Source organism: Oxyura jamaicensis, chromosome 1, assembly GCF_011077185.1.
Source record: "Oxyura jamaicensis isolate SHBP4307 breed ruddy duck chromosome 1, BPBGC_Ojam_1.0, whole genome shotgun sequence".
NCBI lineage: Eukaryota > Metazoa > Chordata > Aves > Anseriformes > Anatidae > Oxyura > Oxyura jamaicensis.
Window position 1 is genome coordinate 198,773,516 of NC_048893.1, and position 10,959 is coordinate 198,784,474.

General features: G+C 49.5%; 1 protein-coding gene across 2 annotated transcripts; it reads right to left on the reverse strand.

The window, feature by feature from the left end:
• Window positions 1–839: 839 nt before the first annotated feature.
• Window positions 840–9,615, reverse strand: CLNS1A (chloride nucleotide-sensitive channel 1A). 2 transcript variants are annotated; one of them, XM_035330013.1, is made up of 7 exons: window positions 9,441–9,615; window positions 7,944–8,080; window positions 6,599–6,703; window positions 5,744–5,854; window positions 4,752–4,925; window positions 3,458–3,542; window positions 840–1,451 (listed from the first exon to the last, which is right to left on the reverse strand). In XM_035330013.1, exons 1-6 carry the CDS (start codon window positions 9,557–9,559, stop codon window positions 3,475–3,477), a joined length of 714 nt encoding a protein of 237 aa, XP_035185904.1. In that variant the 5' UTR covers window positions 9,560–9,615; the 3' UTR covers window positions 840–1,451; window positions 3,458–3,474. The 2 variants fall into 2 exon arrangements, with proteins under 2 accessions (XP_035185904.1, XP_035185895.1); XM_035330004.1 differs by having other exon boundaries at window positions 6,599–6,706; window positions 9,441–9,614.
• Window positions 9,616–10,959: the final 1,344 nt, after the last annotated feature.

Genomic DNA, 10,959 nt, shown 5'->3' on the forward strand with positions numbered 1-10,959 from the left:
CACTACTAAGTTATTAAAATCTACACAACTTTATATATAAAAGGAGTAACTGCAGAAATCCCGACCAAATTCCTACTGTTAATCTGAAATCTGCCAACATCCATGTTGTGCTGGTCTGCATGCAGGCTGTGCAGTATAGAATATGTTACAATAGTTGTAATTCAAAGAATTAGCTTATATTCTTTAGCATCTTATTACTGTGGACAAAGACATGCTCAATTTCAAAGCTGACTTCAGAGTTTCTTGAAGAATTGCTGCATAACATGCTCAATACTTCAGCAAAGTCAACAGCTCACTATACCGCTACATCATGGCTAATTTTAATGACATTTCTAACAAACATTCCACAAAGAGCGGTTATAATTTTCACATGCCTTGAAACCAAACCACATCCCAACAGGCTAGGCAGGACGGGACCACTCTGTACTACTCCAGCAGTGTAGGACTGGTGAAGAGAACTGTTCATACAGCAACTTAATTATATTGCAGAATTGCAAAAGTCAGCTTCAAATAAAAAAAATAATAATAATTCAAGTTTGCTGGCATTGCCCTGTGGCAAAAACATCACAAAGCAGAGAAGTGCAGCAGTAGAAGGGCCAGCAGGACCAAGTCTTAGTGATCTAAATTTGGGTTCCTAAATCTGGGCTGCGTCACAGAGGACTCCGATCCTACAGAGGCACTTTGCAAATATTCTGGCCTTTCATTCTCACCTGTGGGTAAATGATGAAAATAGCTTCACTTTTATTATTATAATAGTGCCCAAAACTCAAGGGATGTCAGCTCAGAGCTCCCAGCAGCTTGTCGAGGTAAAGGACCGAGAACTGCAACACATGGTTGGCTGTGAGATACAAAAATCTGAGTTTATTTAACAGTGCTGTTAACATTTAATACAAAGACACAAACCAGTTCTCATTTTCAGAACTTTACAGATTTTATTCAATCTCTACCACCCAAACTTAGCTCCCAGACAAATGGAAAGGACAACAGTGAACTGATACCAGTTATTGAGGGGCATTAAGTTGAGCTTTGCTTTTCATCCATGTCTGACCTTATTTTCTTTCAGCTGAGCTCTGTAACATTTCCATTCTGCTCCATTACTCAATGAACAGGTACAAAAATATGGGAAGTTCTAGGACAATCTAGAATTCTGTTCTGCTTGCAGCTGTATTTCCGCAGTCCTAGAACTCCTACAAAGGCTTCTTTGAAACGACCCCTGACAAGCCCCATTTATGTTAGACGGGAGAGGTTTTATTACTTGTTTTGTGTGTGTTTTTTAAATAACCCCATAGTGGTCACAAATGTCAACCCTTTTTTTTTTTTTTTAAACATCTATAAAAGCATTTATAGACCGAGATGTCTAAGCGTAGGTCATTAAAAGAAAGGTTAACTCCCGACAGTCACTGCAATGCCTTCAGTTTTACAGCTTATTCTGCAAGTGCCACAAGAAGAATCTGAAAGACACAAGACACCACGTTTACATCAGCAGCATTACAAGAAACAATTATTAATCTTTGTAGTAGCTACCCAGAGGAAAGCACTTTATTTCAAACGCACTAATTTTCAGGGGGATTGAGCACCTTTGCCTCTGACAGACCCAAACTCGGGCCAGCTAAGGACAGCACGCACGGACAGTCAGCTGCATCCCCGTGCCAGGGGACCCCCGTCACGCCGCCTCGTGATGCGAGGGACAAAACGCCACGCATCACAAGACCAAGTGGAAACGTCCCACCAACCACCAGCGAGTCTTCCAGGAGCTTCAGTGGGAAACTGCCACATCGCATTTGGGTAACGAGCTATGATGTGTGACACGAGCAGCCCACAAGGGCACTGCTTTAGAGGCAGGGAGCGCAGCGCTCTCTGAGCATCGATTGTTTTTGCAATTCAGAAAGCCAAAAGGACCAAGCTGCTCCCAGAGGATAACAACCAGCTCCCTCCTTGCCCGTATTTTGATGGCGCAGAACCTTTGATGGTGCAGAACCAAGCTGTCTCTGTGCTCACACTTGTTCGCAGAGTGATGAACACCTCCACGAGCTGTTCTTACATCACACTTCTAGTTCTTGCTGCGGGTTTTCTGAGATTCCTTAAATTACACCAACAGCACGAGGCCGGTGGTTGCTTTTACCAAACCCATCACCTCCCAACCTGCAGCAGCCTCAGCACAACACTTGCTGTGGCACCTGCAGATCACCTGATCCACCCTAATGAGGATCAGCTCGTTAGCTGTGACCAGCACCAGCTTAGCAGCAAGCAAACAGCGCTCATCTCCTACAGCCACACACCACTCTGTGCTTTGTAAGAATCCCACCGACCAAAGCTTTTTGGGACAGAGCTTTTTATTTGCTTTGCCACAAGATCAACCAACGCCACGTCCACCAGCATTTCGGGTTCCTTACAGAGCTGCTACCAGCCAGCAACTCCCCTGAATCCTGCTAAGTTCAAACCAGGACAACAAGCCCTTGAATTTGAATTTTTAACAGATGGCTGTTAAAAACGGCTGCTTTCTTTTTATCTTCATAAAACCACGGGCAGAAATCTTGGAGACAAAACCATCAGAGCTAAGCTTTCCATTTCAGTATCCAAGAGTCACCGCATCTAGAGCTGAAGTTTTTCCCTAGTTTTAAAATGTGTACAGGGCCACCAGTACCTCGACTTTATTTGCAAGAGCTCTGACATGACAGAACAAACACTAATTCACGACCAACAGCAGTGGCTGGGATCAGTAAGAATGTACTCGGAGACTTTCAGAACTGCAGGAGTTCGTGAACAAATTAAAACAAGCAGTGGAGGAGGAGAGCAGATACACATCATCTTTCCACCACAGCCTTTCTCAGGGACCACAGCCTCTTCCTCAGCGACACTATAATCTCCCTCTGACCCATTTTCACTCTTTTTTTTTTTTCAGCCTTCTTCCTATTTGTGCCCTTTCCTTCCTCTCCCCTCAGCTTTTGGCTGTCTGCCCCACAGCTTCACTCTCTGGCATTCAAGCGGAGCAGTTCTGTGCCCGCTTTAACCCAAGAGCTGTCCGTCTGACTTCTGAGCGAGGCAGGTACTGCTGAAGCGGGGAAGAAGCGCAGCCGTGGCAGCGCTGTGCATCTCCACGGACACAGACCCAGGATAAGCCTTGTCCTCTCCCACCCAGCTGGCAAGGAAACGCCGATATCTTGGGGTTGCCACTGACGGCAGCGAAGCAGCGCAGGTGATGGTCAGCGAGGGGCACGCTGGCACGGGCCGACCCATCCTGCTGGCAGACGTACCCACGTGGGGTGATGTGAGGCACTTTTGGGCACCTCCAAGACAGATAACTGAAAGCTTCCCACACTTCTAATAACCACAACTACCTTCTCCTTCTTTCAACTGCCGTCATTCTGATACCACGAGACATTTCCCACAGGAGCTCCGCAGCTGTTTGCATTACGCACGTTAGAGGTGGAAGGTCTTAGGAGACACGAGAACTTACGGCAGCACGCGTCCTCCTCAGTGATCAACTTCTGCATCTTCAAACTGCCCCGCGACTACTGGTGCTATGTCCACCTCCATCCCATCTGCAAAAAACAGCCAGTGCCACTCAACGCCGCAGGCTTGCAAAGGGACGTTATTGTACGAAAGAGAGCGAGTGCCCTCTGCTGACCAGAGATCACCAGAGCAGAAAACGCCTTGGCTGAACTTCTAAGAAACACTGACGCGCTCATTAACTGTTTTTTTTTTTTTCCAGCTGCATCAGCCGGTCCCTTAAAGACATCCCCACATCTCACCCTGTCTTATTAAAGGACTGAAATACCAGATTTTTAATACTTTTTTTTTTTTTTTTTTTAAATGAAGTTTCGGTGTAACAAATGGGGATTCCTTGTAATAGCTTTAGTTAGGCTCCGATGGAAAGAAGCCAGATCCTGTTCTCAAACAGCTCTCAGCAATCATCAAGTTGAGGAAGGGAGCAGCTGCCCCGTGCTGCAACAGCAAAGAGCAACAGCTCTGAAACCTGGAGGCTTTAATAAGGGCAGGAAACCAAGGAGCCGTACCGGAGCGAATAAGATCAGGATGGCTAATAAAGTTGATGAAGGTGGCTCTGAGACATTTGACATGCTGTTCTATTTTTATCCCCCCAATTTTTAAGATGTTGGGCTTCAGAAACCAGACAATTTTCTAATGAAGGGCAGCGCACAAACACAAGTGTATCACCTAAAGTTATCTTTATATAAAATTTAGTCACAAAGCTGTGGAGCAAAAAGAACCTTCCAACAACTGACAAAGGAAATAAGATTAAAAAAAAATCATCCACATGAATCAGAAAAAAATTACTATTATTCTTTTAGCTATTCTAGGCAAGGGCATAGCTAGAAACCCACAACAGCTACATCATTTTCAATATAATCCTTAAAAAAATCAGGCCATTATAAAATAGATTTATATAAAATAAATGTAAAAATACATTACAGCATGAAAAAAGGGAAAACTTAGAAATCTTTCCATCAGAAAGAAATACTACTCCTTAAATACACACTGAAACACCTAGCAGCATTCAGAGGTAGCATCCCTCAAAAAGCTGACTTAGTTTTCTAAGTCAGGTAGGGTATTGTTTTTTTTTAAAAATCTGTTGCACTGTATTTCCAAGATCCCAAATCCACACTGAACCCTGCAAACAGAATTATTAGCCTGCAGCACGTGGTACTGCTCAGCCCGGCTGTTCAGGGACAAGGCAGGCTGCAGAGCCGCTGCATTCAGCTGTTTTTTAGGAAGAGCAAAGAGCGCCTTACCCTCAAACTCCCGTATCGAGTCCTCCGTCCTCACCCCAGCCATGTTGTACTGGCTGCTGACAGACTGGGCCAGCATGCCCTCCAGCCTCTCCAGGGTGGCCTGGCCTTCTGCGGTTAAATGCGACAGCCCTTCTTCGTACGTGTAGAAGGTGGGGATGTCGCCTTGCTCCAGCTCTGCAAGACACCGTGATCTTGATCAGAACCAAGCCCGGATCGAGCAGGACAACAGCTAGGCAAGGAGCGCTCAGATTCACAGAGGAAAAGCCGCTCACACCAGCAGCAGAAGATATTCAGTGACACAAACTGGCCATAACACGGGCACTGAACTGCTGCTGGTACCTGCCCTGGGAACAGGAAACGCTGGTACCTACTAACGAGAGTACTTAGGGGCTTATGAGAATGAGAACAACATTTTTGTTGAATTCCAGTGATTTGCCACTGCTGAATTAGAGATTCTCTGTAGGTTTATGAGTTTTTACACCATGCCCATGGCAAAAAGAACATTTAGGTGAGATAAGCAATAAACAAGGGAGTTGGGATTGTTCAGCCTGGGGAAGAGAAGGCTCAGGGGCGACCTTATCGCACTCCACAGGTACCTTAAAGGAGGCTGTAGCGAGGTGGGGGTTGGTCTATTCTCTCACGTGCCTGGTGTCAAGATGAGGGGGAATGGGCTGAAGTTGCGCCAGGGGAGGTTTAGGTTGGATATTAGGAAGAACTTCTTTACTGAACGGGTTGTTAGTCACTGGAATAGGCTGCCCAGGGAAGTGGTTGAGTCACCATCCCTGGAGGTCTTTAAAAGACGTTTAGATGTAGAGCTTAGGGATGTGGTTTAGTGGAAGATTTGTTAGCGTTAGGTCGGAGCTTGGACTGGGTGATCTTGGAGGTCTCCTCCAACCTAGACTATTCAATGGTTATGAGATCAAAACCTAACAAATACCACAGAAGAAGTTCCACATGTCCCAGGGATTCTGAAAGAAACAACTCTTACGAACCGTGTGCCTCAACGTCATACTCCTCCCCTTCGTAATCATTGTCCGAATCCTCATCTTCTGGGTCGGGGTGCAGAGCCTGGCATTCGCACATCGCTGAGAACATGGCTTCCACTGGGGAAATAAAGCAGAACCACCTTGTGAGCACGGGGCCGAACGAAGGATGCTGACAGGTCCCCTCCAGTTGGCTGCCGTGAAAAAACCTCCTTTGTTTCTCCACCAAGACCCCACAAGAAGCAAGAAGTCCTGGACTGAGGGATCAGAGAGACTGAGAATATTCCTTTACCAAAACCCACTGAGTTTGTACTTAATAACATCATCCAACAAGCAACCAGGCTAGGAAGAAATCAGATTTCCCAGATCCAGCCAAGTGCAGTCCCCTTAACCCAGATCCAGCCAAGTGCAGTCCCCTTAACAGCACTCCTCCTTTCCTTCACTGATGTAAAAGGTTAGAGAGGCTTATATCTGGACAACCCCGGCTGTGGTTATCACCTCGGCTATTAGATTCTGAAAGGAACCCTAAGGTTCTTAAAGCTTGGATACAACAAGCTCTGCACCAGACAAATACATACACAGTTGCAGAGAACTTGTGAGATTCTTTGTGTTGTGTTTATACTCAAAAGTCTCAGTTACGAAGCACTGGAATTCTCCTTGCTGCTCAAAATACTCCAGCTTCGAGCAAGTTAAAACACTTTGCTTGCTCCTCTCAGCAGAGGGGAATGGAGCAATTCGACCAGGACACTACAGAACCACGTCATTTATCTCTGTACCCCAGCAGCTTTCACTTGGAGCCAGCACTAAAACTTCAGCCCAGCAATCAGACCTCAAAGTTAACACACGATTTCCCTCTTCACTTACGGGCCGATTTGTCGCTCGGTACAAATCTGAACTCCGCAATTGGTTCAGCATCATCGTCGCTGTCTTCCTCCTCCCCTTCGGCCATGGGAGCCTCTTTCGTCTCCTCTTCTTTAGAGAAAGGCAGATGTTAGAGAAACGTGTTTATTTTGTCCAGAAGAGTCGGGTTTATTCTTTGTAAAGGATAAAACCAGAAACCTGGACACAACCCGCGAATGGCACAAAAAACACACTCCCACCCGCACTGCAGAAAGGACGCTCAGAGCCAAGGACAACTGAGAGTAAAACCTCGCTTCCTGACCTCTGTGCCCCACGTACTTGAATAATGGAGCAACAAGGTGGTGTTCTGATTTCTGTACATACAAAATCCATGCAGAGGATGGCTACAGCTCATCGCTTCGTGGCTGCGGTCACGGAATGACAGCTTCAAAATTGCCTTCTCCAGAAAAAGGAGCATACAGCGAGGCCGTTCCACAAAGAGTGGCTTTTATCACACACAAAATTGGCAACGCCAAGCGCATCGAGAAGCCAAGAAGCTGCCAGCCTGTACCCCAAAAATAAAGCACCCAGGGAAGCTCCCCAGCCCTCGTCCAACTGACATCCACAGGCTCAGCTCGCTGCTGCTCCGTCCAGCGCTTTGTTTTCAGGGAAGCCAACCCCCGACTGCCTTTTTCTACGAACAGCGTGAGGACAAGGCGTATAAACACACAGGGAACTGCAAAAACTTTCAGAGGAGGAACAAAATGTACCCTGCCCAGCTACGAAATCGAGACTCCTGCAGCTAACGAAGTGGAGAGGTTGGGATTTAACTCGGCAGCTAAAAATTACAGGGCAGGGAGAGATTTGAAAACTAAATGTTTGGGTTTCTTAGTTTGGGAATATTAGTTGTAATTTTTGTAATAATAGACTGACAGAATATTAGCAGCACGACAGAAGCAAATAACGAGAAGTATTAATAGCATACAAACAGCTGCAGCTGTTTTCCTGGAGAGGGAAGCAACAGTGGCAGAAATTCACTAAGGCACAACTGATGCGTAAGCACTGGAATCACGGGGAGACAGCAGCCAAACAAAATTGTTTCAAATCAGCGTGAGAGAGCAGAGAACCAGGCTGCAGTGGCTCTACCTGCTCCTAGCCACGTGCCGAGATGCAGAATACAAACTGACTGCACACAACGAGAAAACTTTCCTTTAAAACAATCGCCCTTCAGGGAAATGAAAAGGGAAGTAGAAAATACCCCCTGAACGAAGCAAAAATAAATTACATTTGTTTTAAAACCCAGATGTCTCCCATCTGGAGGATGGGATGGCACCGCTCAGAGCGGGCAGGAGCCCTGTCTGGGGCGCACCTTCAAAGTTGGCGTTGACCATGACGTACAGGTGCTCCCACGGGAAGGCGCTCAGGTCCCTGGAGACGGCGTGCAGGCTGATGTTGGGGTAGTCCAAGGAGAACCCGACGCCAGAGTTTTCCACCCAAGACAGGCGGCTAAAAAAGGGGAAAGAAAAAAAAGGAAGTTAGAAAGTGATAGAGGAATTGAAGGTACTTGAGTCCCACCTGCAGAGAAGCAAAATGACACCACAGTAATTGAGAGATCCCACAGCATAATGTGCTGCTCAAGCTCTCAAATGCTCTAGGGTTTTTCTGGGGGGTAGAGAACACCCTTTTTGTGGAGCCAGCAGCTGACTCGATGGTCCCCGTGGGCCTCTTCCACCTTGCGGTATTTTAGGATGGAGTGAGCGAACAGAAGTATGGAGCAGCAGAAAACGACAGGACAAAAACCAATGAGAATGCCACAGAAGGCTCCTGGTGTCAGGAAACCAGGCGGAAAGCAAGAGCTGGTGAAGTGGGGGCGAGGAATTCCTCCCCCTCCTCAATCAGGGAGCTTTCCACGCTCCCAGCTGCACCCTGACGAGGCAGCACGAGCACCCAGAGGCTCTTTGTGCTCTGGGCTCTGGTTCTGCCCATGAGGCGCTCCTGCAAGTGCTGGCATCTTGGGATGCTGGTGGAAGCTTCGTGCCGTGCCCTAGACACACGGGAGCTGGCTGGGGGACTCGCAGGTGCCTCACGTGAGGTTTTGAGATCCAGTTCGGAGGAAACTCGGTGTTATAAGTACTGAGAGCAATCTCTCTGCAAACAGAAGCCCTTCTGTCTGCGGGCAAGCAGCTGAGCACAGCAGCAACTGGAATTCCGGGGAGATTCCTCTCCTGGAGGAATGCAACAGCACCAAGTGCTGGTGGCTTCCAGCAGGGGTGGTTCGGAGTCAGAGTCAGGAGGCAGCTCACTGCTCCGTGCAAGTTTTAGGTCAAAACTGGCTTTCTTGAAGTGTATGACTTGGGGTGAGTTTAAAAAGAATTATAAAGAGGTTAGAGAACATGGAACCATTAGGGTTGGAGAAGACCTCCAAGACCACCTGGTCCAACCACCCCCCTACCACCAATGTCACCCACCAAACCATGTCCCCAAGCACCACGTCCAACCTTTCCTTGAACACCCCCAGGGACGGTGACCCCACCACCTCCCTGGGCAACCCGTCCCAATGCCTGGCCGCTCTTGCTGAGAAGAAATGTCTCCTCATTTCCAGCCTGACCCTCCCCTAGCACAACTTGAGGCCATTCCCTCTGCTCCTATCACTGGTTACCTGTGAGAAGAGGCCGACCCCCAGCTCCCCACCCCTTCCTTTCAGGCAGTTGCAGAGAGCAATAAGCTCTGCGCTGAGCCTCCTCTTCCCCACCCCAACCTCCCCAGTTCCCTCAGCCGCCCCTCACAGGACTCGCGCCCCACGGATCCCGTTAAATAACGCCTGCCCCGTACAAACACACCAGTACCCCCCCGGGTCCCCGCGCACCTCTCGGCGATGTATAGGGTGCCGGCTCCCAGGGAGCGCCCCGCCAGCAGCGCCTCGGTGTCAGGCTGCCGGTGCCGGACGCCCTGAGCAGGCGGCGGGAGCCGCTTGAGGAGCGCCATGGCGCCGCCACCGCCTCCTCCTCCTCCTCCCTCAGCCGCCTGCGGAAGCGGAAGGCGCGGCGCTGCCGGGCGCTGCCGGGCCGCTCTGGGCGCCACCCGGTGGTGCGGGAGGGAGCGGCGCCGCCGCCATCTTGGAGTCGTTCCCGCCTTCGCTGAGGGGAGCGGGGCTTCCCCTCAGCGCCCGTGTGGGGACGAAGCGGCGTGGCGCCGTGCCAGGCACCGTGGCACCGTGGCACCGTGGCACCATGTCGGTCACCATGGCACCACGTCAGTCACTATGGCAGCGTGTCACCGTGGCAGTCACCGTAGTGCCATGTCAGTCACCGTATCACCGTGTCAATCACCATGGCACCGTCCCTGGGGGTGTTCAAGGCAAGGTTGGACGTGGTGCTTGGGGACATGGTTTGGTGGGTGACATTGGTGGTAGGGGGATGGTTGGACCAGGTGATCTTGGGAGGGCTTTTCCAACCCTAACGATTCTATGATTCCATGTCACCGTGTCACCATGTCTGCCACGTCACCATCTCAGTCACCATGTCACCATGTCCATCACCAGTTCACCATGTCACTGTGTCAGCCACCATGGCACTATGTCACAGTGTCACCATGTCACCATGTCACTGGGTCAATCACCATGGCACTATGTCACCATGTCAGCCATCATGGCACCATGTCAGCGTGTCACCGTGTCAGCCACCATGGCACCGTGTCACAGTGTCACCATGTCAGTCACCATGTCACCGTGTCACTGTGTCAGTCATCACAGCACCATCTCACTCACCATGGCACCGTGTCCATCACCATGGCACCATGTCGGTCACCATGGTACAGAGCTGCTTCTCAGCAGCCATCCCTGCATGATTTAAGGGGAATTTCAGAGGGTGGCTGCACTGCAGTGCCTGAGCGAGGCACATGAAGAAAAAAGTGAAAGGGGCCAAGTACCTGAGCTGCAGGAATGGTGTCGCGCCAACCTTCCCTCAGCTGGGTGGTGGTGTGGGTGCAGGGCTGTGCTCAGGAGCCACCACAGGGCCACAGTCAGTGGCAGTGTGTTTCCTGGGGTGCCTGGGGTGTTCAGGGCTGTGCCCCCTGCTTCTTCCCCTGGATTCACGCTGCTTCTGCAGAAAGCTGCCTTTATGGCTTGTGCTACTGCTGTGAAAAGCAGGGCTCACAGCAGGGCAGAGTGAGTAAATATGCAGTGGCTGGAAAGCTGTTTAGAGGAAAAGGATCTGGAGGTGCTGATGGATGCTCGCCTGAACATGAGCCAGCCATGTGCCCAGATGGACAAGAAGGCCAATGGCATCATGGCTTGTGTCAGTAGTGCAGCCAGCAGGGCCAGGGAGGTGATCGTCCCCGTGCTCTGCTCTGGTGAGGATGCATGTCGAGTGCTGGGTTCAGCTTTG